General features: G+C 52.6%; 10 protein-coding genes across 10 annotated transcripts; 5 read left to right on the forward strand and 5 right to left on the reverse strand.

Annotated features, from left to right (window-relative positions):
• Positions 1-562: 562 nt before the first annotated feature.
• PV05_03199 (uncharacterized protein) lies at positions 563-4,331 on the forward strand. The gene has a single exon (XM_013463830.1). The coding sequence runs from the start codon at positions 950-952 to the stop codon at positions 4,211-4,213; it is 3,264 nt and encodes a 1,087-aa protein (XP_013319284.1). The 5' UTR covers positions 563-949; the 3' UTR covers positions 4,214-4,331.
• Positions 4,332-4,496: 165 nt separating this feature from the next.
• Positions 4,497-8,392, forward strand: PV05_03200 (oxoglutarate dehydrogenase (succinyl-transferring), E1 component). The gene is made up of 3 exons (XM_013463831.1): positions 4,497-5,001; positions 5,066-7,475; positions 7,522-8,392. Exons 1-3 carry the CDS (start codon positions 4,798-4,800, stop codon positions 8,058-8,060), a joined length of 3,153 nt encoding a protein of 1,050 aa, XP_013319285.1. The 5' UTR covers positions 4,497-4,797; the 3' UTR covers positions 8,061-8,392.
• A 2,800-nt stretch (positions 8,393-11,192) lies between these two features.
• Positions 11,193-11,398, reverse strand: PV05_03201 (uncharacterized protein; the record flags this gene model as incomplete). The annotated part of the gene is made up of 2 exons (XM_013463832.1): positions 11,193-11,232; positions 11,286-11,398. The coding sequence occupies 2 exons, from the start codon at positions 11,396-11,398 to the stop codon at positions 11,193-11,195; spliced, it is 153 nt and encodes a 50-aa protein (XP_013319286.1).
• A 1,289-nt stretch (positions 11,399-12,687) lies between these two features.
• On the reverse strand, positions 12,688-13,503 carry PV05_03202 (uncharacterized protein; the record flags this gene model as incomplete). The annotated part of the gene is made up of 2 exons (XM_013463833.1): positions 12,688-13,129; positions 13,184-13,503. The coding sequence occupies 2 exons, from the start codon at positions 13,501-13,503 to the stop codon at positions 12,688-12,690; spliced, it is 762 nt and encodes a 253-aa protein (XP_013319287.1).
• A 1,664-nt stretch (positions 13,504-15,167) lies between these two features.
• Positions 15,168-15,974, reverse strand: PV05_03203 (uncharacterized protein; the record flags this gene model as incomplete). Its single annotated transcript, XM_013463834.1, has 2 exons — positions 15,168-15,618; positions 15,673-15,974. 2 exons carry the CDS (start codon positions 15,972-15,974, stop codon positions 15,168-15,170), a joined length of 753 nt encoding a protein of 250 aa, XP_013319288.1.
• A 2,248-nt stretch (positions 15,975-18,222) lies between these two features.
• On the reverse strand, positions 18,223-19,271 carry PV05_03204 (uncharacterized protein; the record flags this gene model as incomplete). The annotated part of the gene is made up of 3 exons (XM_013463835.1): positions 18,223-18,575; positions 18,625-19,107; positions 19,157-19,271. The coding sequence occupies 3 exons, from the start codon at positions 19,269-19,271 to the stop codon at positions 18,223-18,225; spliced, it is 951 nt and encodes a 316-aa protein (XP_013319289.1).
• A 330-nt stretch (positions 19,272-19,601) lies between these two features.
• PV05_03205 (uncharacterized protein) lies at positions 19,602-21,422 on the forward strand. The gene is made up of 2 exons (XM_013463836.1): positions 19,602-20,077; positions 20,131-21,422. The coding sequence occupies exons 1-2, from the start codon at positions 19,649-19,651 to the stop codon at positions 21,097-21,099; spliced, it is 1,398 nt and encodes a 465-aa protein (XP_013319290.1). The 5' UTR covers positions 19,602-19,648; the 3' UTR covers positions 21,100-21,422.
• A 425-nt stretch (positions 21,423-21,847) lies between these two features.
• PV05_03206 (uncharacterized protein) lies at positions 21,848-22,792 on the forward strand. Its single transcript, XM_013463837.1, has one exon. The coding sequence runs from the start codon at positions 21,950-21,952 to the stop codon at positions 22,628-22,630; it is 681 nt and encodes a 226-aa protein (XP_013319291.1). The 5' UTR covers positions 21,848-21,949; the 3' UTR covers positions 22,631-22,792.
• Positions 22,793-23,486: 694 nt separating this feature from the next.
• Positions 23,487-25,782, forward strand: PV05_03207 (uncharacterized protein; the record flags this gene model as incomplete). The annotated part of the gene is made up of 3 exons (XM_013463838.1): positions 23,487-23,889; positions 23,966-25,626; positions 25,695-25,782. The coding sequence occupies 2 exons, from the start codon at positions 23,487-23,489 to the stop codon at positions 25,615-25,617; spliced, it is 2,055 nt and encodes a 684-aa protein (XP_013319292.1). The 3' UTR covers positions 25,618-25,626; positions 25,695-25,782.
• PV05_03208 (uncharacterized protein) lies at positions 25,636-27,006 on the reverse strand. Its single transcript, XM_013463839.1, has 2 exons — positions 26,832-27,006; positions 25,636-26,773 (listed from the first exon to the last, which is right to left on the reverse strand). Exons 1-2 carry the CDS (start codon positions 26,884-26,886, stop codon positions 25,911-25,913), a joined length of 918 nt encoding a protein of 305 aa, XP_013319293.1. The 5' UTR covers positions 26,887-27,006; the 3' UTR covers positions 25,636-25,910.
• Positions 27,007-27,832: the final 826 nt, after the last annotated feature.

The raw sequence follows: 27,832 nt of genomic DNA on the forward strand, positions 1-27,832 counted from the left end.
GCTTCAGGCCTGTTTCTCGTCAATCCTGCGAGGCCAAGTCCCAAGGAAGGATCTTCAGTCAACAAGAGATCAAGCTGAAGGAGAGTCAAACCCGCAGCTCCTCATTGGATTCAGAATACTGTTCCACGCGTCCGTCCAGCGACTAGAACTTGAGCCCGGTCCATACATAGCCATTTGCAATGCTCGACTGTTGACTTTCGGGTTCAGTGCTCCGCATCGTCTTTTTCACGTTGTTCGTTTCGTGACCATCAAAGTCCTTTACTAGACAATATTCCACAATGTCAGAAGGTAGGCGAAGACTAGACTGAAAAGACGAGGCTGTGTGTCTTCTTTCTGGGGGTTCGAGCGACCTGAATCTGGGCCTGGAGTTGGCTGGCTTTAACTAAATCAAGAGCTGGTGTGCCCATAGCTAAAGGCTAGTGAGCCTAGTGAGCCTGTATGGCGAGATGGTTGCCGATCGGCAAAGCAACCCAGACCGGAGTTGCGGGCTTGTCTCATTGGTTGATCGTCTCTCAACCGAAAGGCGGCTGCGACATGCGTTTCTGTCGTCGAGAGGCTGTCACTTACGTCGCAAATCGCGAGGATCGGATCTTGATACTGCCCTCGTCTCATTGTCCGCTACACATCAACAAACAAGCTGCAGCATCGAGCTTCCTACGGACCTTTCCATTGAGCACGAAAAAGTCACTAGCGAGCCCCTTGATCTCGAGTCCGCCTTGCGACCGTTGTGTTGGTCGCCTTTGCCAGATCGCACCACCCCATTTCAGACAGGACCATCGGATAGACTGCCCATCGAACCACTATCTTCATATCCTCGTTATTCGGATCGTCCGCAGATATACGACCAAACCTATAATAACCTCGTCATCCGATGAAAGCTCCATCGAGAAATGATTGCCCTTGAGCGGACTCCTCCTCATTGCGCAGCGGCAAGCCCAACACACCGGACATGATGAACAGCAGCAAGGCGAACTGCCCGCCATTACAAAGACATAGGAGGAGGTCTGACCATGTCTCGCCAAGTTCTCCCTCGGTTTCTCGACGATTTGTCGACCGCCCGAACAGATATAGCGACGCTCTCAGTCCTGCCGAACCCGCGTCGAGCACCGACGACTCGGATAGCCCGTCCCTCAACCTCAACCTCACTCTCTCCTCTCCTGCCTACGAACATCTCCGAGCCTTGCCATCAGCGCCTCCCGCCTTGAAGAATTTCTCATTCGAGCCTAGACATTACCAAAGATTATCCGAAGATAATGGCCGTCCGAGATATCGTACGTCGGACGAGAATGCCCGTCCTGCCACAAGCGACGCCGTGGACGCGAATGCAACCCTCCCGCATCCCGCTCTAAGCACTGCCGGTCAGTACACTGAACTCCCCTTGAGACCTGCTCTTGTGCCGTACAATACCAGTCCCAATGATATCAGAGACAAAATATCATTGGAACGTCAAGCACCAAGGCCTGGAGACGGCGCGTCCTCGCCCAGTTTCCGCAACCACAGCTTTTCTTCGCCGGTGATGGACCGGCCTACGACTGAAGAGCCCCCTCATGGAAAGCTTCATGCAGGGAAGAAGAGCAGATTGAATTTACTGAACCCCATGAGTTTGCTTGCTCGCCGTCGATCGTCGCAAAACCAAAAGCTTGAGGATGTCAACCTCAGTATCAAGACCTTCTCCGTGCCAGCACTTCCAGACGACTTCGACCCAAGTATCAGAGGCAAGGTTGTGCACGATTTCTCGGCTCCGCGTACCCGCAGGTTGTACTCTCAGAATGATATAAGCGGCGCAGACTCCCCAGCGCCACGGTCAGCAGATCCCAATTGTATCTACGAGTCGCCAGGCGGAAGGCTGTATACAAATGGAACTCCAAATCTCAACCACAGTCCCATGTTCAAGGAGCACTTCCAGGATGATCGGCCGTCTTTGCGGCCAGATCGGACAGCATACTTGCATAATTTCAATGCCTCGCACATGGCACATGAACTGCAGGATCCCGACAGCGTTCCTGAATTTGCTAAGCGGCTTCCAGCTGTCATTCCACAGCCCGACGTCGATTTCAAACCTCTACCTTCAGACAAAGAAAACATACCTCTGCCACCACCGCCGGTGGTGCCATCACCCCCACCGCCAACACCGCCGCCTAAGAGCACACCTTCACCAAAGTTTGATCCACCGCCTGCTGCAGCACTCCCTAAACACATGACAAGCACTTCATCACGATTTAGCTTTCAGCTTGGAGATCTGGGGTCCTCAGCTCAGGAAAGACTGCTCGAGGAAAAGCACAAGGAGCACGAGGCGACAAAGAAGATCACTGCTCCTGGTGCTGAAGAAGACGATGACTATGCAGACTATGACTTTGATGCAGATGATGGATTTGAAGAAAAGATTCCTGGGATCAATGCGAACTATGAGGAAGACGATGGCTTTGGGGACGACATCCCTGAAGCAAACGCCCTTGTGGCCCGCTATGGACCTCCTCAGCCTGAAGCATCTGATCTGTCGCAACTTGTGGTACCAGAAACTCGGCCTACGGAGCTGCAAAGGCGATCGCTGCAGGGATTCCACTTCACACCACAATCATTGACATTCAGCCCGACAAGCACAAATAATGCATCTCAACCAACACCACGCGACCACGAAGGATTCCCGATCGGAATCGCCGATTCGAGAGAATCCTCTCAACACGGACATCCAAAGTCTGACGGCAAGGATTCAATCGAGATCGAGCGAGTTTCTCTCCTCGGCGGACTGGGTATCTCGGCAGCCGAAGTGCCCGGGAGGCGGACTCAGCACACATCACGTCCCCAAGGCCAGATTTTCGACGATGAAGATCTATACTTTGATGATGGCGAATTTGGCGACCTGGATGTTGATATTCCCAGCGGCGAGTTTGATGAGCAAATTTTCGACGATGAGACAAGCACAATTCGTGATATCCCCGCGGAGAATGCCCGTAAACTTGAGGCCGCACGGCATCTGGCTGGTGCTGACGGCGAAGTCAAGACCGTTAATCCTTGGGACGACATTGTTGATGCAGAACCCTTGGGGGGCAGTGGCACCCGCGCGAAAGGGCCCCCAGCGTCGTTCGAGCCATCTCAGGCAGAATCGACACCTCCAGCGAAGCAGAATCCTGTCGCTGGTCTCACCGAAACCAATCTCGCGGCTTACCACGATGCCCTAGCCTTGGCTGCCAATCAAGCAGCGTCGGAAGGAAAATTCGACCGAAAAGTGAGCTTCAGCCAGAGTTCGGACGAGACCTCCCAGTCGCCCAGTCAGCGAGGGGTCATCTCGGACGACAGTCGCTTCAGCTACAATGTCAGCTCGGCCATTGCAGAAGATGATGGCTTTCCCTTTGACGACGATCTCGACGACGACCCGATGATAGCCGAGGCCAACGCAGAAGCACTGGAAAACGACGACGAAGGCTTCTATGGTCGTGAGTTTGGATTCTATGCACGTTCTCATTTCAAAGGAAATTCCGAGCTTGTCATTGGCGGCTATTTTGCCGAACGCGGCTCCAACGGCATCAAGCGCAGCCATAGTGGCAAGGCGAATTTTCAAGAGCCTAGTTTGACACCAATAACGGAACGGAGCGAATGGAGCACCAGGAATTCAGTAGTATCTCTTCACCTGCCAGGCGGGATGCCTGCTTCAGCGCAATCTCTGCCTAGTCCAGGGATTGCTCAACTACTTGAACTCGACTCGCCTGGGTTCGACGAGGACATGAGTTTTAGTGCGTTGTTGAAGCTCCGTGGACGGACATTTGGAGGGAGCACATCCAGTATCAGCAGCTCGGCTGCTGGAAACTCGGTCAGTTCGCCGCTGGCTCACTTCTCGAATCACACATTCCCCCAAGGCGATCTCAATGCGGCAAGAATGTCATCGTCTCTGCAAGGTCGGTCGTCGCCCGCAGGTATACCTGAATCGGAGGAAGAGGAGGAAGAAGCCGACAGGTCGACGTTGACCCAGAACACACCTCGCAAGAAATCGGTGGAACCCTTTGTCGTGACATCGCAGGAGGACATGCCTTCCTCGCCTGGACCTATGGGCGGCGACCGAAGAAAAGGGCGTCACAGCAGAACCAGCAGTGGCGCCGAGAGTGTTACATATTCGCGTGATAGAGACGGGCGCTGGGTACTGGAAAGAAGGAGGACTGATGAAGAAAGTGGAGCAGAAGTTGTTGATCGAGAAATCTTAGCAGGAGCCCGTATTTGAGCGTTGGAGAGATATACACAGTATAACGGATCCTGTTGGACATTGGTTTTTGTTCCGGAAGAGAAAAGTACAATACAGACGACGACATGATACCCCATAGAAATCGAGTACTGCGATGCTTCTAGCAAATATTCCCTCTCCAAGGCTGGGCGTTTATTGCCAGTGATGAGTGATGGGTGCTGGGTGACGGATGACGAGTGCCGCGGCGACGAACCAAGTCAAGCCCATCAAAGTCCATCATCCATCAAAGCTCATTATTATTCCGTCCACTCTCCGCATCTTCGGAAAAAGCCTCAATTGCAGGCGACCTCATTGGATCGCCGCCTTAGCATCGTCCCAGACTGCGTCAAAGCAGCAAAGCAAGCCTTCTCGCCTCGTTCATACTCAGACTCACATTCAGTCACTCACTTTTCCTTCCTACGTAACAACTCAAGTCCCGGACTTCCTCGCTGTACCTCCGTGTACAGAACCTTCTCCTTCTCCAGCGCCTTTCCACTCCTTCGTTGGTGGTCGCTGCCGTCCCTCTCCGATCTCGTATATTTCCTATGGATCATTCGCTGTATCATTAGCTCGCCTTCTACATCATGTATCGTTGTGCCGCCGGGAAGCTCTCCCTGAGAGCTGCGCAAGCTTCAAAATCCTTTTCTACTTCTTCGGCCTCGCACGCCTGCGTAGGGAGCCGCCAGAATGCGCTCATCGCTGGGAGAAAACCATTAGCCGTCATGGCCCGCAGCTCACTGCAGCGCAGGGGCTATGCCATGGCGGCTGAGGAGTCAAACAAAGGCGTCGTATGTTTCAATCGGCTTGAGTCCAAGCTATCCAAGCTATCTCACGCAGCTAACCGCTCGCCAGGATCCCAATGACTCCTTTCTTCAGGGCAACACTGCCAACTACATCGATGAAATGTACTTGGCATGGAAAAACGATCCCTCTTCTGTCCACGTCTCATGGCAAGCCTACTTCCACAATATGGAGGCTGGCAATATGCCCGTCTCTCGAGCGTTCCAGCCTCCTCCGGGACTCCTATCGCAAGCCGAGGGCGCAGCGAGCATTGCGCCGAGCGCAGTCACCGCAGGCGGAGAAGACATCAGCAAACACTTGAAGGTCCAGCTACTCGTAAGAGCATATCAGGCTAGAGGCCACCACAAAGCAAAGACAGATCCGCTGGGCATCCGCGGAGAGGCCGAAGCGTTCGGTTACCGCAGACCCAAGGAACTGGAGTTGGACCACTACGGATTCACCGAGGCAGACCTGGATCAAGAATTTACACTTGGCCCGGGTATTCTTCCTCGATTCTCGACGGATTCGAAACACCAAATGAAGCTTCGCGACATCATTGCTGCCTGCGAAAAGACCTACTGCGGCTCCTACGGTGTGGAGTACATTCACATCCCAGACCGAGAACAATGCGACTGGATCAGAAACAGAATCGAGGTTCCTACACCCTTCAGATATTCCGTGGATGACAAGCGACGCATCCTCGACCGCCTGATCTGGAGTTCCAGCTTCGAAACCTTCCTGGCCACAAAATACCCCAATGACAAGCGTTTCGGTTTGGAAGGCTGTGAGTCTCTTGTGCCTGGTATGAAGGCCATGATCGACCGAAGTGTCGACTATGGTATCAAAGACATTGTGATCGGAATGCCACACAGAGGCAGATTGAACGTGTTGAGCAATGTCGTCCGCAAACCCAACGAATCCATCTTTAGTGAATTTGCTGGCAGCACCGAAGCCAATGACGAGGGTTCCGGCGATGTGAAATATCACTTGGGTATGAATTTCGAGCGACCGACTCCTTCCGGCAAACGTGTCCAACTCTCGCTGGTCGCCAACCCGTCTCACTTGGAAGCTGAGGATCCAGTTGTGTTGGGCAAGACCCGTGCCATTCAGCATTACAACAATGACGAGACGAAACACCTCACGGCAATGGGCGTTCTTCTTCACGGTGATGCCGCCTTTGCCGCTCAGGGCGTCGTTTACGAAACCCTCGGATTCTACGCTCTGCCGGCGTACTCAACCGGCGGTACCATCCACATCATCGTCAACAACCAGATCGGTTTCACTACCGACCCTCGATTTGCTCGATCCACTCCTTACTGCTCCGATATTGCAAAGGCCATCGATGCTCCTGTCTTCCACGTCAACGGTGACGATGTTGAAGCCGTTAACTTCGTCTGTCAACTAGCTGCTGATTGGCGTGCCGACTTCAAGAAAGACTGTGTTATCGACATCGTCTGCTATCGTAAACAAGGCCACAACGAAACTGATCAGCCTTCTTTCACTCAGCCACTCATGTACAAACGCATCGAGTCTATCAAGCCAGTCCTTGACAAGTACGTCGCTAAGCTCTTGGAAGAAGGCACCTTCACCAAAGAGGACATCGAGGAGCACAAGAAATGGGTGTGGGGTATGCTCAATGACAGCTTTGATCGGAGCAAAGACTACCAGCCGACTGGCAAGGAATGGTTGACCTCCGCCTGGAACGGGTTCAAATCACCAAAGGAGCTTGCGACCGAAGTTCTTCCTCACCCTCCAACCGGCGTGCCCACTGAAACCCTACAAGAAATCGGAAACAAGATTGGTGGTGCGCCGGAAGGCTTTACCGTCCATCGCAACCTCAAGCGTATTCTTGCCGGCAGAAAGAAGGCTGTCGAGGAGGGCAAGAACATTGACTGGGCTACTGCAGAGGCTCTTGCATTCGGTACTCTTTGCCTGGAGGGTCACCATGTTCGTGTCTCTGGTCAGGATGTGGAACGTGGTACTTTCTCCCAACGTCACGCCGTCCTGCACGACCAGGAGACCGAACGGACATGGACACCTCTGAGCAACCTGGCCAAGGAGCAAGGAGCCTTTTCGATCTCCAACTCTTCGCTCAGTGAGTTCGGCGTACTCGGATTCGAATATGGCTACTCCCTCTCGTCCCCCAATGCTCTCGTCATGTGGGAGGCCCAGTTTGGTGATTTCGCCAACAATGCCCAATGTATCATCGATCAGTTCATTGCATCTGGAGAAGTCAAGTGGTTGCAACGATCTGGTCTTGTCTGCTCTTTACCTCACGGTTACGACGGCCAAGGACCAGAACACTCTTCCGGTCGTATGGAACGATATCTCCAACTCTGCAATGAAGAGCCAAGAGTGTTCCCGTCGCCGGACAAACTTGACCGACAACATCAAGATTGCAACATGCAGGTCGCCTACATGACCACTCCATCCAACTACTTCCACATCCTCCGCCGACAAATGAACCGACAATTCAGGAAACGTGAGTCTCCAGACCTCTCTTGCGAGACGTAGCTAACAGAATCCAGCACTGATCATCTTCTTCTCCAAATCATTGCTGCGCCATCCCCTGGCCCGCTCTGACATTGAGGACTTCACAGGTGATTCACACTTCCAATGGATCATCCCAGACCCAGAACACGGTAAAGCGATTGCCGAACCCGACGAGATCGATCGCGTGGTCATCTGTACCGGCCAGGTGTACGCTGCATTGTACAAGCACCGCGCCGACAAGGGCTTCAAGAACACCGCCATCACGCGTATTGAGCAACTCAACCCCTTCCCCTGGCAGCAACTCAAGGAGAACTTGGACAGCTACAAGAATGCGAAGACCATCGTGTGGTGTCAAGAGGAGCCGCTCAATGCCGGCGCTTGGAGTTTCGTCCAGCCCCGTATTGAGACGTTGTTGAATGAGACCGAGCATCATAACAGGCGCCATGTCATGTACGCGGGTCGAGATCCGAGTGCCTCGGTCGCGACAGGTCTGAAGGCCAGCCACGTCAAGGAGGAGCAGACTCTACTCCAGGAAGCCTTTACGGTCACGCAGGACAAGTTGAAGGGCGAGTGACTAGCCGGCAATGGCATGATAGCGGATGGGGTCACGGGTGCGAAAGTCATCTAGTTCTTTGCTTGATCGAGGGGCCTGGCGGGGAACCTGAGGGACGAGCAACCTGAGTTTTGTTGGTGAAGCCGAAAAGTGCTGGAAGAAGTGCTAGCGAGGCTAGTGGAAGGTGGAATGACTGATTGCGGCTCGAAGGGCTGGAGAATGCCAACGCCACGGGCTTGCATGGCGCCGTAAAAGACCACTGCACATATACGACCCCCATTCCGTAGCTGGCTGATTTGGGTTTGGCTGTTCATTGTTAAAAAGGGCTCAATGCATGACTTGATTGCTTGTAATGCCTCTAAGACCAACATGGGCGTACCACTAACGCTCTAAGCTGTCGCCATACCATGAAGATGCGTAAGCCTCTCATAAAATCCACCCTAGCAATCATGCGGCGCGGCATATGGACGTGTACGGCTTCCTCCATGATGGTGATGATGCTAGTTGAGCTCGCCTCTGGAATGCTCGACTTCCCTATCCACCCACAGTTCCTACGTACTACACCGTCGCCCCGCAAAATGGCAATGATAGAATGCCTACTGCTGAATCAAGCACTGGTCCCCAGAGCGTATAGATGGTTCTCAACAGTGTCTAAGCCGTAGGGAGCTGAGTACATCATCATGGAGAAACTTGAAGGAACGCCACTAAGGGGTATTTGGCCCTCACTGAGCTTCAAAGAATGCTAAAGGGTCGTCGAACAAACTGTACTCCTGGCGCACAAGCTGTTTTCATTGCAACCCCCGGCAAGCGGGAGCATTTGCTCCCCAAATGACATGGCTCAGCATGAATGGTCCCCATCCGTTCTCCGGCAGACTCAAGGCCGAAAGATTTTGTATTGCCCCAATCGCTCATTACAGCTTGTGGCATAAAGGAAGAGATCCGCTCGGATGCGGCCGTGGACCTTGTAAGTCGTATGCTGCTGACAACATTCCCAACTGTTCACGACTACCCGAGAACTGGTCCAAAATATCAAGGATCGAATTGACTGCGGCTGCGGATCCTGCAGAGAAAGCTGGGATTCAGAACCATTTTCCTTCTGATGGTTCTGATGAAAATGGCTGATGGGGTAGCGTGAATTTGACACGAGCAGATTTTGACCGCATCCGCCCTATGTGAAACCTCTCTATGCGTCTCATCGCGACGACTTGGGAGGCTCTAGGGTTGCTGGGTGGCGTATTTGCAGGCATGGGAAACTCATGGTCGGGTCTCAAAGTTTCTATCCCTGGGTCCGAATATCTCGCGGCTTGGAGATCAGGCCGATGGTCAACGTGACCGAACATTGTGGCGACCTGCCCGCTGAGTTCGCCGACTATATGAGTTTGGTGCATAACTCAAGCGACGAGGATTAGACGGACTATCGAAACCTGCAGGGGAAGACGCTCAACAATCTTTCTGCCAACAAGGGTTCGAGTCCGACATTGCCGTTGATTGGACAATCCAGGAGTTTCAGAGGCTGGGCGCTGATTCCTGGTGGCGATTAGTGAATGGCATTGAAAGAGGCTCTCAGGCGTAGGCCTCGCTGCTTTCCTACACTCTTGAGGTGTCTTCGCGACGTCTAGACGAACCTGACTACCCGCCAGGTTTCTGGGCATCTGAACGGCAAGTCCGTCTTTTCAGAAAAACGGACTCGTGTTAACACGGAAAGTTACCAGAGATCTGAAAGTGAGACACCACAATCGGCAGCAATTAGCGGTGCAAACCTCGGGAGAAGAGGCCCAGAGGGCAAGGGGAAAGAGAGTAGCTGATGATACTATCCTTCCTTCCCAAAGGATTACGGATGGCGCCCAAGCAGCCGGTGGCCAGGTTCTGTCTTCTGGCCAGGAACCCAGGAAGAGACGAGGTGGAAAGACCAAGAAATGACGGAGGGAAATGTTGGACGAGCTCCTGGCGCCAATGGCTAAAATGATTTGCCCCTGAATGGTGGCCTTGAGGACGAACAGGCCCTAGGAGGGAGCCTGTGAAGGTGCAATGTGGATCGACTTTCATCGCTGCTGCTGTTCGATATGCTGCTTCACGTCATCTCCGTAGAGTAAGTCGCCATTAGATGGTTGCTCAGCAAAAAAAAGCCCCTCTCAACCGATTTTTGTACCTTTTCTCTTCATCGATCTTTGCCTTTGTCACATCCGCTGCATTCACACTCCAGTATGGAGCCACTATTTGGTCGAAGATCCGCATGCTGCAATGGTCCGGACAGAACAATCGTTGGATATATTCGTTGAAGAGTGAATATAGGCCTTTGGGACTGTTTACGGGATAAAAGTACCAGAAGCTTCCAATCTCCCAACACTTTCTCATGACGGGCGTTTGATACAAGGCGTTTCCCGACATTTGTCTCTCTTCTTGCTCAAACGCGTACAGGTATTCGCTCGCGATCTGGCTGAAGGTGTCAAGGGGCTCTCCGTGCTCGAGCTCCGACAGCTCGCCCTGAAAGCCAAAAAGGCGGGCCCTGGAATTCAATAGGCAGCGAACAGGCCCACTCCAAGTCGATCAGAGAAGTAATGTGACAGTCTTCGTCCACGTATATATTACTCGGATGTAGATCTGTGAGAGTAAAGACAAAGGGCCCGTGCCGATATTCCGGATGAATGAAATGATGAAGAGTAGCACGCATCATAGTCAAAGCCGCCAATTGCTGTTCACCATCGTCTGAATCATGGATTGAGTTGGGTTGATAGTGAATGCGATGATCATGACACGTCAAGAGGTCAAGAACATAGGGCTCCACTGCTGAATAGGTAGATTTCCGGTCGATAGCGGCAGGAATGCCTTCGTTTTCCAAGGACTGGAGGTGTAGTGTCAATGGACGGTTGGTCAGGGTGATACATGCTTGGTCATCGAAGGTTAAAGAGCCGATACGAGGAAGAGGAGTTTTGTTGAATGAAAGAGTAATCCGAGCCAAGTCGTGAAAAACGTTCGAACGACCAGCGATGTCGTGGCGGAAAGAATCCCAACAGATTGAGAGCATTTCTCCCTTTGAAACCTCGCCTATAATAATATAACCGGTCTTCAAGGTATCGACAGACTGTCGCTGGATATATCGGCTGGGAGTAGGTATTCGAAGCCACGAAAACAAGGTCTGCTTCGCATACCACATCAGTCGAGAGATTCGGGGAACATTCTCGGGTACCGTGAACTAAGAAACAGTGTCAGCTTGAATCCGCACTACTTGCAAAGCATCAGACTTACGATCCGGCCGTTGGGGAATCCAAAGCCAAAGAGAGGAGGAATCGGTATGTCTGGACAATTTTGTTGTATCCAGATATACAAGGCAACCTCACACCGAAGCTTCTCATCGACATTGCCAGGGCAGTTTCTCTCTCCGACTTTATACGGCAATGGTACCCTGACAAACACCGTACGTACTTCAGAAGGCGGACGGATGTAAACAGGGATACAGACATTGAAGCTGCCAGATAGCCAAGTCCCCTCGTCAACCGCTCGACATTCATTGACGCTAAGGTGAAATGAGACGATGGCCTCAATTTCGGTCTTCTGCTTGGACAGGTATCTCCAGAACGCTTGTCGTTGCTGTCGATAGCCGATTTGAGCGATATGTTATCATCCTGTCGAGGGCCTGATCTAGTGTGATGTGTCCTCTGAGGAGAGGTAATTCGCACGGCATACTGGCACCGGTAGCCGCGGATGAGAGCATTCCCCTCTGGGGCATATTTTCATGGCGTTGAATGATGGAGCCACACACTTCGCCCCTCAAGCCGCGGAAACACCTTTCTGATGAGATAAGACAATCCTTTTGGATGGGCAAGGGATTCTCGACGTTGCTGATGCAATAAAGAGTGTAGGCTAAGCTTTGGAGTAGCAGGCTTGGCTGGTCTTCTATGGCTGGTGTGCGCCTCACTAGCCTCATGATGCCCTCATGATGCCTTGCTGTTTTGATTCACTTGTGCAGTCCACTTTCCAATTCGTTCAAATGAATACACGCCAGGCATTGTGAAAGGTCTGCTACGCTCAAGTTGTCGATTCAGAAAACCGTCCAGTGCTAAACCCCGGTTGTCATTGGCAATTGACCATTTCTGCACTGATGGCGGCCAGGGACGAAACTATCTTCAAGGATATTAGGCAGCTGCATCAAATGTAGGGGGTAATAAACAACATAGAGAGCACTGAACCAGTTTCAAAGGTACAAACAATATAGTAGTCAGGCAGCTCGAAATCTTGAAAGACAGTCTGAACGCACCAAGCGTCCCCAATCATCAGATGTCCATATTGCCGTCCCATCCTTTAGTATCGGACACCATTTTGGTCCATATCGCCGTCATAGTCAAAGCGAACTCCGTACTCCTCCATATCCGCCGCCGGGGTCTGGACCAAGCGGTACTTCCACAGCTAACAGTAGGTCTGGGGAATTCTTGCCAACGTCGAACCTGACAATCCGAAAATTGCATCCGGGCTGAATTATTCATTCACCATTCTGGTTTTCGTCAATCCTCCGAAGCCCTTTCCCACATTTACGCAATGCGGTGTGCGTAAACGGGGTGTTTCTCTTCCTTCTGGCGTCGAGGGCCGGAATTCGCGCCGCGCCTGACCTTGGTGGTCGCTTGTTGTTGGGAGCCAACGACGTGCTTCTTCATCACATTGAGGCACTGAGTTTGTGAACCTGGATTGGAAGCATGCCTCGCGCATCCCGAATGTTTGGGTCCGCGCCATACTCGAGGAGAAGTCGGACCAGTCTGTGATTGCCAACACGATAGGCCACATGGAGCGGTGTTCCGACGGCAGTGACCACGTCATAGTATGCTCTCGGTTGCCCTTTGAACTCGATGGTATTAGGCGATGCGCCATTGGTCAAAAGGAGCTCGACGACCTCGTCTTCACGGTTGTTCCAAACTGCAGAATGTAGAGGGTAGCCATGTTGGACTGACGCACCAAGCTCGAGAAGGAGTTTGATAGTCTGGCGGGAAGCGGATTGGACAGCCATGGTGAAAGGTGTGATGCCGTATATAGAGGGGACGTTAGGATCGGCGCCGCGCTGAACGAGCCAGCGGACCATCTCCGAGTCATTGAGGGCATCGCTACTTCGTGTCAGAGCACTGTCAAAGCGAGATGGACAGGGAGAGACAACTTACGCCCAGAATGGAGGGTATTCATCTCGGTAGGCTGCGTTGATATCGAAGCCATTGTGCAACATGAGCTCGAGGATCGTGTACGAGCGATTCTTCACGGCCGTGCAGAAGTCGAATGGGGAGGGTTTCACGCCTCTTGCTAGGAGAAGATAGACGATCCATCGATAGTCCTTCTCTACCGCAGTACGCATTGCGTAGAATTTGTCCTGGACCACGGAGTCATGGATGTTGATGGCAGCCGAGTCGACCAGAAGGCGATTAACTTCCTCCATGTCACCAGCCGCGGCAGCTTCGGTCAAGGGACGTAGTTGTGAAGATTGCATTCTTGAAGGCTTGCATCGGTTGCATGAAGGAAGAGGGGAAGGAGGGCGCCGGGGACACCAAAGACCTTGTGTCAAGGAAACCGACACATATTGGCTCGAGTGACTCTTCGACTGTTCGACATCTTCGAGCAGCACCTCATCCTTCAGTCCTGAGCTGCCGTGCCAGAAGGAGAGAGCTGATTCATGGTATTTTCAGCCGTACTTTTAGCACCCAATCATAGCCGGTTAACGCGGGATGGGCTGTGGATTGGGTGATCTGGATCCGCAATCTAGGTGAGACAAAGTGATGTATCATAAAAACAATATTCGATGACCTACTACGGAGTATGTATGTGGCTAACTCTCTCAGTCAAATCAACTTCTGCCGCGATTCTCAACAAGGGACTACCCCATTGATTCGGTGGGTTCCTGTGGAAAATTCCAGCACCGTCTCGTCTCGGACTCTGGAAACAAAACCTTTTGGCCTGGAGATGTTTTGGCGGACCACCCATTTGTCGCTTGCGGTGCTGCATGCTCGAAGATCAGAGGGCGCTTTTCTGACCGGTCTACGGATCCGCCATAGAAAGTGCTGGCTCGAGATTTCACAGACCCTTGTTCCCCAGGAGCACCCATGTATGAAGTGGAGTTTCGCAAATCGTCGAAAGAGGAGCTAACACTCCCAACCCGGGGATGCGAGTGGAACCCTGGCACCTGAGCATGCCAACCATGGCTGTCACTTCTGCAGCTCCTCTCATCCTGCAAGACGACGTGGACATCCCTTGCACCCACGAGTGCTATTAACGGGTTCCCCAAAACGAGGAGGACGTCCGCGCGTGCATGATGCACCACGTTCTGGCTTCAAGGACGTGTATTGGCCTTGCGGCCCGAATAAAGAGCTTGGCCACTGCGACTGGGAAATCATGAATACCTCGTATGAAATGTGGCAATTTTTGGTACCAAACACCAGACCGTTCGACACACCCGCCAGATACTTCACTTCTATCAAATTGCGGGGTGGCTCGCCAAAAGTTAGGAGATTTTCCCAGACTCTTTGATAGGTGCCGTTGAGAGTTCGATCTACGCCGGACTATAATAGCCTCGTCTTGCTCTCGAGATCGGTGGACATAGGGCAAGACTAGGAGCGAAGAGGTAAGACTTTCTGCGACTCCTCACTGTACGTTTCTTTTGCGCCATGATTGGTCACCGTCCACGAAATCAGTGTGGTAGCGTTCGGAGCTTGCTATTTCACATTTGATTCGCCAACCTCTGCATGGTGACTGCAAGCACCTTGGCCCAGCGTACATCTAACCTCCTGATCGGATGATCGGCCGGGGATTCCCTAGCGAGATCGTGTGGCCACAAGAAATGAATGATCGCACGCTCCAAGCCGGACTTCCGATCAGATTCGCAGGCGATCCCACACACATGACCTCGCCTCTCTGTCTATCAAAGCCAGAGAGTCTCATCGTAATACCCAGCTTGTGAGCTGGACATTGCTCGTACGGCCGATCTTGAGCTGATACGCCGACAACGAACTATTATCACTGCAAGAAGACCCGTGACAAGATGATGGATTGACAATTTTGTAAGAGACCCTCGTAGGGCAGCGGCTGTTGGCCGCTGCCCCTGCTGCTATCGTGCACAGCAACTATGGCATCTACCTGGTAGTCAACCGCACGGCTGTCTCAAAGGAGTGCCATGATCCGCCGACCATCTGCCGCCACATAAACCACGCTGCCCATCGAAAGACGTCGCAACATTTCCTCTCGCTTTTCCATGTACAGATACGTATAGTAGTCTTGTGGAATCTGGTGCGGACTGTTCTGCGCTACACTGACTCTCTCCTGGAACCAGACTACCGCGAGCGCTTCTGCGCGGCTCCGTCCGAACAACTCCAGATCACGAGCCAGAGGGTCGATGGGGTTGTATTCCTCCTGTATCATGAAACTTGTGTGTACACTCTTTATGAGGTGGTGGACATGGTCCATGTTCTTGGTTCGGACCATCACCTCCCATGAACCGTCGTTCAGTCGTATGAGGCTGGGTATGAAAACATGGTGCAGTAGAAGCTGGTCGAGTTCGAGCCCAACTCGATCGTTCAAAAGCTGAACCCGTACAATGGAGAATTCCCCGACCCTGGAATGACACGTTAGTAGGTAAACATCACCCAGTTGGGAAGATTCAACAGACCAGGAGTCATGAATGGGTGGCGCGGGTAGCAGACCACCGTTGCTGGCCCACTGAACGATGTCCGAGTCGAGATGGTTCTCGGTGATTCTCCTGTAGGCTGCGACTTGATTGTTCTCGGTGGTTGAGCCACCGTGATTATTCCAGTATTCGTCGTCGTCGCTGTAGGGGGAAGGAATGATCCGAAATGCACGCCCACTTGAGGTGGCGTTGGAGTCACGCTCTGTGAGGGTCATTTGGCCGAAGTTGATGCTGATGTCTATGTCTGGCATGTCTCTGCCCTTGAAAAACTCTTTGTCGTGCATTGCTTGGTGCCTGAAGCGCTTGACAAGAAGAGAAGTACTTTTTGGGGATGGAAAGGGATTCACGCTCTTTTCAGAGCGCCAGAAAAGACAAAATGGGATGGCTTCTTACAGGTAGAAGTGGTGTGAAGACGATAGAATACCGGACACTCGAAGAGCAAAAGCTTTCTGGTTTAATATGCGAAAGCCGTTACAGGAATGCTGTTCAGCTTTGCAACCACCATAATTCACCATAATTCACCACCATGCACGCCCGCATAATCACTGGACCCCCCAAAAGCGCCACTATGGCAAGGTAGGGGAAGTAGAAAGTACGATACGAGGCTGGTTACACCCGAAGTTCGGAGTGAAGGGTCCCACCGATGTTCGAGACAACCATTCAAGACTTGGCCAACATGGGGAAAGGCTGGTGAGGCTTGATCGGGCCCCCTGTATGTCGCTTCATTCTGCTTTCCATTGGTCTGCTTCCAAGTGCCGGCCGTGGGGAAAGGCTGCCCTCGAGCCTTCGACCCTCTGTACGGGCACATGCTGCTTCATCTCGACGATCAGCCTCAGTAGGCATGGTGCTTCAGTCGATCTTCCATTGGTCTCTTCCAAATGCCCGGATTCTCCTCGATTTTCGCGACAATCAGGCCTAGTAGAGGTGAGGGAAAGCTGAGCCGGCGCCTGCATTTTACATGTCGGCCTCACGATTTGTTTCGTTGGTCTGGTCTCTTGAGTCTTCCAAATAATGTTCGGACATTACCGAGACTCCGCACACGATTCTCGACATGCAGACCTGGAATACATTGGGGGAAGCTGAAGCTGAATCCCCGACCCCGTATGTGATTCGTATGTGGTTGCTTCCCTTCATCTCCTTATCCCTTGCGTCATGTCGAGTCATGGATCTCAGAGATGAATGCAACCAGTCAGATAAGGTGCTTTTCTCGTGAGGAATTTGCCACAAAAACCACCTTGGTCATGCGTGGTCATGAATACCAGGGAGGACTTGACCAAACAACATTCGTGCGTTTGTGGCTTTTCCTTCACGTCCAAGGGCCGCATATGTCCATCAAACGGGATCATCAAAGATGGGTCTGCACGACGAGAAGATACAACACAACAACGCACTCTCGCAGTCACCAGCAGTTTCCCAGCCTGACGACATCCAACTTGCTGCCAATGACAGCAGTTCCAGTATTACCTTGCCATCATCACATGCTACTATTCCTGCCTTCGCAAGCAATGCCCTGCCGCACTCAACAACCATCCGACGCTGCGAATTTCCCAGGGCACCAGCTCCTTGCTTCCTCGCTTTGTGATCTATGTCCTCGCATTCGTGGAGAGCGCGTAGAAAGAGGTGGTGACGTGGCATGAAATCCCCCTTGGTCTCGTGAAGCCCAGACTTCCAATACTCCAGGATTTGGAGCAACGCCATTCGGGTGCATAGTAAGCAGACTCACCTGGGGTTACTTGAACCCCAGTTGCCAACGTCGTAAAGCAGAAATTCTGCAAATCAACAAGGACGTCAGTAAGTCTGGAGTCGTATCAACACAGCCTGAACTGGCCGTGGCAATCATGCATCAAGATACCCGTACAATTTGCTAAAATAAGCATCAGTCACGTCCTTCTTGCCGCTGTCATCTTCATCCATGCTCGCATGCTTGCGATGATGCAGGAGCTATGAAAGCTGCCCATTGGTCATGGACACGAAGTCATCGTTCACCGACTCGAAGATTTGCTGACACTGGAATCCTCTCCTTAGCATTCCTTGCCCCAATTCGCCGAGACACTGGCTCCCACACTTGGAGGACCAGCCTGGTGACTACTCCATAGCCTCTTTCAAGACGCCAGTCACCTGTCCGTGGACACTGAACTAGCCGCCCATGTCGATACGGTTATCGTTGAGTACCTGTTGTAGGATGCAAGGTTTTGCGACGGTTATTCGACACTGGACCTCATTAGGCTTGATCCCGTTACACCAGTCTGACCAGTCAAGATTCAGTGTGCAGGCTCCTCGAATGGACGGCTCCTCGAATGGACGCTGCAGAATGGACGATGGCAAATGTGTTTGCGCAAGTCATTCAAATTGCAAGAGCCAAACTCGTCAGCCGAAAGCCTATGGACCTTTCAGTCTTCCAAGATGAGAAAAGTACCTTTCGTCTCAAATGTCATTAGGTTCCGCACCTAGACTGTTCCCACAGGCAATGTGCCTTGCATGATTGGCCCCTTCAGGCACTCGTTGCCCTACTTCTTGAAACGCCTGTCATTCTCATTCACCAGACTGTATCTCCTCTTGCTCCATGTATCGTTTGATGGTCCAATCGAACACATGGTCATACTCGAACCTTCGCTGGACGAAAAGCGCCTTGAAGACTTTCCGGAGATAAGAGTAATAGGGCTTGTCCCCGAATTGTAGAGCTCGAATGCTCTGCATGTAAATCCCAAACTCTCTTGGAGCTTCGCCACAGAGCTCATCAATGCTTATGCTTTTCTTCATCTCCATCATCAGCCTGTATTTCTGTTCCTTTGTCTCTGCATTTGACTTCTGCCAGGGGAGGTTCCCCCGAAGAAAGTACGGCAGAATGTATCCCAGGCTCTCCAGATCGTCCCGCCGGGATTGCTCTGGTCCATGATCAGCCCGAAGCAACCACAGAAAAAGCAGAAACCCCACCCACTCCCATATGACCGGCGATGCTGGCGAACATCGCCGTGCCGAGAAGATGAGGGTCAGAGGGTGCAATTGTTGGTGCTCGAGTGGGACGATATTCCTCGGCCAGGCCGAGGTCCGTGACATAGATGCAGTTCCCATTCCTCCGTGTCCCCATCAAGAAGTTCTCGGGTTTGATATCTCGATGGATTACGTCTTTCGAATGGATATAGCGTAGTCTGCTGATCAGCTGATCCGCAATCATCAACACAGTCTTGAGAGAGAAGTCGCGTCCACAGTAGTTGAACAGGTCTTCCAGACTGGGTCCGAGGAGCTCAAACACCATGGCGCGATACTCGCATTCTCGTCCGAACCAGTAGACTGTCGGTATCCCAGCACCTCCGGCCAAGGACTTGTACACCTCGACTTCCTCACGCAGGAGTGACGGGTCGATGGACTCATGTTCGAGCTTCACAGCTACTCCTTCGTTGGTGTTGACATCAGTAGCTACAAGAATGACGAGTCAAGATCCAGGCTTAGCTCCCGGGCAGCTTACCGAGATAAACGTCGCCGAAGCCACCACCACCAATCCTGTACTTCAAACGGTAGGTCTCATGAATGCGAAGATCCGAGGATTCGATCTTAGAGTGCTTGCTCGCCAAGTGGCTCATACGGGCAAATCACCAGAGTCTTCATGCTTGATCATGCGCATTCTTTCGGTACATAGTCCGCCTCAACTGAGGGCTGGCAGGGGTCGTTGGTGCTGGGAGACCAAAGCACCCTTAGGGCCCAGAGAGCCGACCATCAACGAAATAACGCTAATCCATCCACGGCGATGGAATAGGCAGTCACTGCAACCACTGCGCCCATCCCGTTCCTGCAACCTGCGACCTGCCAACTAGTCAGTGAGGCGGCAACTCGCACGAATCACTCTACTGCGCCATGATTCAACAGCACGTTGCTGCAATGTTACAGCTGGAAATGTCAGTACGACGTTACGGCTTGACTATCGACCCCCCTTGACCTCCCAGCCCTGGTCTCATGCGCAATGAATTTCGATAATACCTCTTCAGCCTCTCAGCGATGCCTCTTCTTCAGGCTCAGACAGCTCGCGGATCGGAAGCGAAAACGTGCACCTGAAGACACAACCCCGCCTCCCGTGCCTCAGTGGAAGAGAGCAGGATTCCGATCGGCAGAGGAAGCAAAGATCACGTTTTGGGACAATCTTACCACAGTACCCCTTTTGCCTTGGGCACTCAGGGAGTTCGATCGACGGTATCGCGTATCTGTTGGGCCTGCGAGCAAGCGTGTCACCGGATCTACTGGCAGACCTGCTGGCCGTGTTACGCGGTCTGCGGCGAGACGGGCTGCTGAGGTGAATCCGGCTGTTCGCCAAAGCATTGTCTTGCAAGAACGTGCAGCTCAGCTGAAGCATTTTGCGAAGCGAGGCGGCCCAGATCTTCACGATCTCAGAGGAGTAATGCTGACTTGAGTTAATACACTGAATCAGTGCTAATAACTTCAATGCAGTATTCCGAGCCTGCAGAGGCATCTCGGGCCATGCCACCAACGAAGACTTCCTACAGGGGCCTCTCAAATTCGAGCCAGCTCACCTTTCGCGGCTCAGGAAGAACGTCCGCATATGATTCGGGCTTCAAAGAGCATCTTATCATGCATGGCATATATCCCAACGGTGTTCGTCGCCCTGACGGCAGCCTTGCTCCGCGGCCAGACAATTGGGGAGATATCCAGCAAGTAATGAGGCGACGCAGGGCGTCTCTCTCACCTTCTCGATTCTCTGATGTTGCTTTCGAGGCCTATGTGGAGCAAACCTACGAGGCGATAGATCAGGCTGGCGTGATAGAGAAGGCGTTTCCCATTCTGAAAGGCAACAGTGGCATGCTGTCTGGGAGCAAGAGGACGTTCAGCAGGCTAGCCCCGCTTACGGATGGCACCATCGGCGATGCTCGGCCGGATTTCTATTACGGAGCCCGTCCAGACCAGGCAAACCAGCGTGTCCAGGATGATCTGAATCCATACATCATACCCTCCGGCAATGACAGCGCCCCAATCTTGCCCAACAACTTCACTGACCTGTTCGGTCCTGATGAAAATCCGGCTGTTGTGAGACGTCAGGCTTGTTACGATGGTGCAATAGGTGCTCGTGCCCTGCAGCACCTTCAGTCGTATGGGCTGCCAGAACCAGTCTTGGATAACAATGCGTACACCATCACCTCCACTTTTGACGGCCAGAATTTGTACATGTACACCACCTATCCTACCGCTCCTGCCAGTCCCGAAGCTCGCCCTGAGTATCACATGAATCAGGCTGGAGCTTTTGCCTTGACGGGCAACGCCGACTATTGCCGCCAAGGACTGACGGCCTATCGAAATATGAGAGTCTGGACGGAGAAGAAAAGAGACGAGTTCATCGAAGCGGCAAACGAGAGGCCGGCTACAGTGATCCCTCCACTCCAACAAGTCTGGCTCCGGCCATAGAGTCCGAGACCTCGGCGGACGAACCCGCCCTAGATGAGGTGCCGGTTCCGAATCCCGCCAAACGGCCCAGACGAGGAGAACCAGGGACGGAATCCGAAACTCGCTGTGACGAGTAGTGCTGGATCATAGTGGCAAGATTTGGGGGATCCGAGGAAGATAAGCCTGACTGGGAAACGAGTTCCTGTCAACAACAAGAAGGGATGGATCAGGATCTGAGTGTTCCTCGCGACAGCGACTGGGATCGCACTTTTTGAAGTACGTTCATTTTCAGTACCCAAGTACGAGCAATATGCTCATGGCTTTCCGTCAAATCTGAAATCTACCTTGCTTCAATGAATCTGTGCGTACACTTGTTGGAGCTTTGGTTGGAAGGTAGGAGCATGATCTGATATATGCTAGATGTGTGAAGGCCAAGCTCTCCCTTCCTATTTCGAGGATCCAGAGCCAGAATGAACATTTAGTATCCGTGGTAGTATCGACTTGTTGAGTGCAGTGATCCCATTACAGCATCCTTTCATACGCATAAGCGATTGGCAACGCCAATTGCGGACAGAGGACACAACGGGATGGAGAGTTGCGACCCACGCGATCTCCGTACTTGCTCAACGTCAGGCTAGCCCCTTTCTGGTAGCCTTGCCGTCTCACGAGGAGAGTATTACGAAAGCAAGCCTTCGATCCCAAGTGCGTTGGGTCGAATTGGTGTTATTAACCACCCGCCATATATTGAGTGCCCTACCTCCTTGTCTGAGATCAAGCACCTCTGGTCTCCGTACTCTCCGGTAAGGGTGTTGCTTGCTAGACATCTGCCAATCAACCGGGTTTCGCTGTCAGAATCCTCTCGAGCCCAAAGATGGCGGACGTACACCTCTACTATGCTCAGGGCGCCTGCTCTCTGGCACCTCACATACTTCTCCACGAAACAAGTTTGCCGTTCACAGTCACAGCACTATCTGTGAAGTCAGGGTTCCCATCCGAATTTGAGCACATCAACCCGAAGAAGCGGGTTCCCGTGCTAGTCATCAATGGACAAACCATCACTGAGAATCCCGCCGTCATGCTGGTAATATCTCAGCTCGTGCCTGAGAAGAGTTTGATGGGAAGGACAGACGTCGACCAGGTGAGGGTCTTGGAGTGGATGAATTGGGTTTCTGGTACACTGCATGGTCAAGCATTCGCAATGGTTTTGAGACCGGCGCGGTTCTCGGATGATGAGACCTTGTACCCTGCTATCAGGGAGAAGGGGCTCAAAACTGTAAAGGACTGCTTCGAGCAGATTGAGGCATGGTTGGGAAAGATTGGAAACGAGTCCGGAGGTGTGTTCACGCTGGGCAACGGAGAAAGCTTTACTGCTGTCGACGGGTACTTGTATGTCTTTTATCGCTGGGGTATGGGGATGAAAATGGGTATGCAAGGGCTGTATCCGTGTTATACCAGACTTGCGAGGGCATTGGAAGGAAGAGAGTCTGTCAGGAAGGCATTGGCAGCCGAAGGGTTAGAGAAAGTGGTGGTTACTGGAGAAGTGAGGTTGTGAGGGATCGAGGTGCTGGAAGCGAAGCAGTGGACACCATCTCAACGGCAGCCGACTCGTCGATGTCGTGGAATGGCAATGAGACAGTACAAATGTTCTGGTGTTGTTGAGGTCGATAGCTCTGGCTGACGAGGAATCCATTGCCCTGCACATCGTCAGGAAGCGTGTACCCGGTAGAATCATGAATTGGTTGTCCAGTGATCATTGCAGGTCTACGCCGCGTCGCAGCTGGAGAGTTCAGATTCGCTAAGATCGTTCACAAAGCGTCTATGATTGTCGAGGTATGTGTTCGGATGTACCCAAGGCACAGGAAAGGCATTCGTGGCATTGATTGTTGCTGATCTTTGGTGGCAGTGAGAAGTTTGGCGGCAAAGAACGATGTTCGCTGCGCCTGCAGTGGCCTGCTTAACTAAAACGGCTGCTTAGGCCTCGGCAACCTACGGCTGGTGCAGGCTATTCCGGCGCCCATAGGCTGGCCTGCCTTACCTAAGCTGAATCCAGTGTGCCCGGACTCGGCGCATCCTTGTCTTGAGACGAATGATGGCCCTTTTCCACAGCAAACTGGATGGTGTACGTGACGGATCTCTAAGACCGCCTAGAGTCTTCATGCAACCAGAAGGGTTCCAGCGCCAGTCTTAGAGATGGTCTATTGCTCAGACCGGCTCAAACCTAGAATCGTGAGGCGACGACGGCTGTGTCACAAGTTGCCCGTACCCAGAATCGCTCAACAACGTGAGACTGAAAGACCCAGATGTCCTCAGTTCAGGGCTTTCTTTCAGGCCGCTGAACCAGATATCCCTCGGCTACATACTACAAATCCAAGTCCGTCTTACCATCTGCCCCCTGACACGTTAACACGATGGCCTTGTGCTTTGATTGCGGGATGCTATTTGGTATCGAGGGTCTCAGATACGGCGACATCCTGCTGAAAGAAGATCTCGCTGAGCTCATTGCGTCTGCCGAGGATGGCTGTCAATTTTGTCAGATGTGTTGGGCTTCATTCCAAGAGCAGTGTGAACAAGAGATGATCGAAAATCATCTACGGCTCCTGCCTGATGAGCTTCTGCGAGACAGTGACGTAAAAGTCCATGTCAGCATGCGGTTGGATGAATTGCGATACAACGACGACAAGGAACTTTGTGATTCAAGGACGTTCTCCAACTGTCGACTGGCCATCAGCACTGGTCCGATCAATGCTGCCCCGGATGATTACACGTTGCAATTGAAACTCGAGGCCGAACTGAGCGTTTTTGCGGATCCAGGTAAGCAAGGAAGCACTCAAATACCCCGAAGATGCATGTATCGCCGGGAGGGTTTGCAGTTAACGAGAATACACAGGCACGCTTGCCGGGGAGTTCATACGGGGCAGACACTTCACATTGCCGGCGGATCTTGCTCATGCTATATCCTGGATCAGAAAATGCCTTTTGGAATGCAATGCTTGTCACAAAGATTGTGCACCAGTTGAACATCGCGAAATGCCCACCCGTGTAATCGATCTTGGGCATACCGGACAGCAGACACCGTATATACTTGAGACCAAGGGTCGCCTTGGCAAATACCTGGCATTGTCTTACTGTTGGGGCGACGGTGTCAAACATCAGGTTAAGCTCAAAAAGGCAACCTATACTGCAATGCTGCAGGGTTTTGACGAGAGTCCTCTGACCACGAGCCACAAGGAGGCACTCCAGATTGCCCGAGAACTGGGATTCCAATTCGTCTGGATCGACGCTCTTTGCATCATCCAGGACGACGCAGCCGATTGGGAGAACGAGAGCTCAAGAATGACGGAATGCTATCTGAATGCGAACTTGACCTTGGTGGCAGGACGGTCTGCCAACAGTTCCAGAGGATTCATTGGGACCACTTCCACGCCTTCCATGGAGCCTTTGCGGTTCGAATATACTCATGAAATGCACCCGGGGCAAAAGAGTTACTGGTGCATTTGCTTGCCTAGAAATATCGACACAGGGCCGGTAGAGGAGAGGGCGTGGTGTTTCCAGGAAGATATCTTGAGTCGACGCAGCCTAATATTTGGGGTAGACCAACTGTTTATTCGATGCCAGGAAAGACTCTACCATGAGGCCGGTATCGTCGTCAATCACAGCATACACGAGGTTGATGGTGAAGATCTTATGGATCTGACCACATTTGCCAGTAAATGCAACGATCCAGAAATGGCGAGGGAGAAGATGCTGCTGCAATGGTATCGGATTGTTGGACAATATACGGCACGGACTATGTTCGAGCCACATGACGTGTTTGCAGCTTTGATGGGTCTGGCAAAAGTGGTACAGAGGGCGCTTCGTTGCCAGTATCTCGCAGGGTTGTGGGAGGACGATCTGGTTCGCGGATTACTGTGGCAAGGCCGGGGTGATATGTTTCCGGGCGCGGGATTCACTCCACTACGAAGGCCTGCGGAACGGAACACGAAGAAGCCAGAACGGCTGGGCTTGCCTGCCATCAGAGCGCCGTCATGGTCATGGGCATCAGTGGAAGGAGGTGTCACCCATTCGCCGTTCCATACGCAGGAGAACGACAAGAGAAGATTCGACGAGGAGAATATCTGTGTGCGCCCCCTATACGGCAATCCCCCAAGATGGTCTCCTCGGTCTAATTGTGAGGTCGACAAAGCATTCATGCCGAATTGTGAGTTGGAAATGCTGGGCGTTCCCAAACTGGCGAACTGTGGCACAAGACCCGTGCCGGACCAAGCTGGAAAAGACGCTCCTTGGAGGTTCGCCGGTGCCAGAGTTGGAGAGTTCGCGACGCTGACTGACGTCCGACACCCAGACAATATCGTAGGAATGGGCTTGTTTGATGTCAAGCAAGAGCAAACGGATTTGTTATGGTGCATGCGCCTGATCAGAGACCGTGGACTGATGCTCCGCCGAGATCAATATGGAAAATTTCACAGATTGGGCAAATTCGTCGTGGTGGATCAGGCCTTCTTTGAAGACGAACCGGCAATGAAAGTAGCACTGGTGTAGGGGAGGAAGGTAGGTGAATCCATTGCAACTATCATTGTATTCAGCCTTGCAAGCGCTAACGCGTGGCGATCAATCAGAGGTTGAGCACTCGTGACAATGTGCTTGACTCTGCAGGGACTGTGCGCGGTCGATATCTGCCTCGGAGAGTCTCTGCCTACTTCCTCTGGGTCCATTTCCAAGCCTTCCGAGTATACAATGCTCGCTCAAAAGCTCGATGATCGAAAGCAAAGTGTTGCATGGCTCATAACTCGTACATGTCATGCCCACAACCAGCGTGGCATTCTTTTCTCACATTACGCCATATACTCTCTGACCGTCCTCTTTCTCGCCCCTCTAGTGAGAGCTTGGGCAGCAGTATCATTAGGCGTTGCGTCGCCGAAACCGCAACCTCCATCTCGGGTCTGAGCAATAATGGCACCTGCACACTTGCCGCTGTTGAAGCCGCAGCATCCAGACGCACAGTCGGCGTCACTCAGGCATTGTCCTGTGATGAATTGCGCGCCAGCACCATTTCCGACGTTGGCGGCTCCTGGGATGCTGCTGTCAATCGCTGCGGAGGCAGACTCGGTCGCAGATGGAGCCTCAGCAGCGCCACTGTTGCCTGTCCCTGCGCCTGCAGCAGCGGTGGCAGCAGGCGCTGATGCGCCGCCTCCTGTGAGGGCTTGAGCGGCGTTGGAGTTGGGAGAGGTGTCGCCGAAACCACATCCGCCATCACGAGTCTGCGCAATGACTGCACCAGCGCACAGTCCGCTGTTGAATCCGCAGCAGCCAGAGGCGCAGTCGGCATCGCTCAAGCATTGGCCAGTGATGAACTGCTTTCCGGCTCCATTGCCGACGTTGGCGGAACCCGCAAGATTACTGTTGACAGCTGCAGAAGCACCATTCGCACCACTCACAACACCGGCAGCGGCGGTGGTCGCAGGGGCAGCAGCAGTAGCAGGCGAGGTGGCCACTGGCGCGCCGCCGGTCAATGCCATGGCTGCGTTCGCATTTGGTGTCGGGTCGCCAAAGCCGCATCCACCATCACGTTCTTGAGCAACGACAGGTCCAGCACATTTCCCTGAGTTGAAGCCGCAGCAGCCAGAGGCGCAGTCGGCATCCGATGTACAAGTGCCTGTGATGAATTGTGTGCCTTGACCGAAAGCGAACAATGCGACTGCAAGGCAAAGATGTCAGCCTGTCAATCGACACGAGCAGGAAGGGCAAGCACTTACGGTTCAAGAATAAGAATACAACGGCGAGGGACCTTGAAAGAGAGTTGTTGGCCATTTTGTGTAGATTTGGTCCGACTGTTCCAGCAGTTGGTAGTTCGAAGGAGTGCAAATGTCCTCAAGACGGAAATGAACGGAATTGGCTTCAAATGATGCAGAGAAGGAAAGATGCTGTAGATTGTAGTCTGGCAGAGAGGTCTCCTTTGGGGACCAGCTCATATTTGAAGGGAGGGACTTACGCATGATGCCTTACCTTGGGAGGCTCCTCTCCCTCCTTCGTGGCTCGTGTCCATCACATGATGGAAAAGGAAATGGCCCAAGCAATGTCGATGAATGGATACAATGATTTCCCTCAATGACGGATCTGACTAACAGCACGCGCGATGCAACATCAGATCCAATGGCCAAGCGAGCGAGTGAGTGACGACTTGATTCTCAAACGAGGCGTGCAAGGCTGAGACTGGCAGCCTTGTCCAAGTGTTGCAGGTTGTTCCAGTTGCCAAGGGGCTTTGTTGGGGTCATCCCATCGATTGGCTGCACAGTCACCAGCCTCGTCAACATCCTGAAGCACCAATCGTAGCAGCTTTGGCGTCGTTTGAGGTTGGGTTTCATCTTCGCAGGAGGCTCAGCGTTGAAGGTTACCGTTGGATGTCACTGTCCCTATTTCTGTGGCTGGGGAAGGATGTTGGCAAAGAGCAGCCATGTCCAATTTGTGCAAAGGGGATGTTGAGGTCTTGTAACCAGCATTGTTCCGTGGTGCGGAGCGAAAAGGCGGCAGACGATTCGAGGCCACAGCCACACACAGCCTCCCTTACCGTTTGCCAGGTGGCGTACAGTACCTAAGTAGGCGTCACCACCACAGAACCTCCAGGTGAGCCCAGGCGCCAGTCATCCCCCTCGTGGGTTGCATAGGAATCTTAACTAAGGTGTTTAACTAATGCTTTAACTCAAGTAAGCACTCTGGGCGGGCTCTAGTTAAAGAATTTATGCCAAGACCGGGACGC

Source organism: Exophiala xenobiotica (genome assembly GCF_000835505.1).
Source record: "Exophiala xenobiotica strain CBS 118157 unplaced genomic scaffold supercont1.2, whole genome shotgun sequence".
Lineage (NCBI taxonomy): Eukaryota > Fungi > Ascomycota > Eurotiomycetes > Chaetothyriales > Herpotrichiellaceae > Exophiala > Exophiala xenobiotica.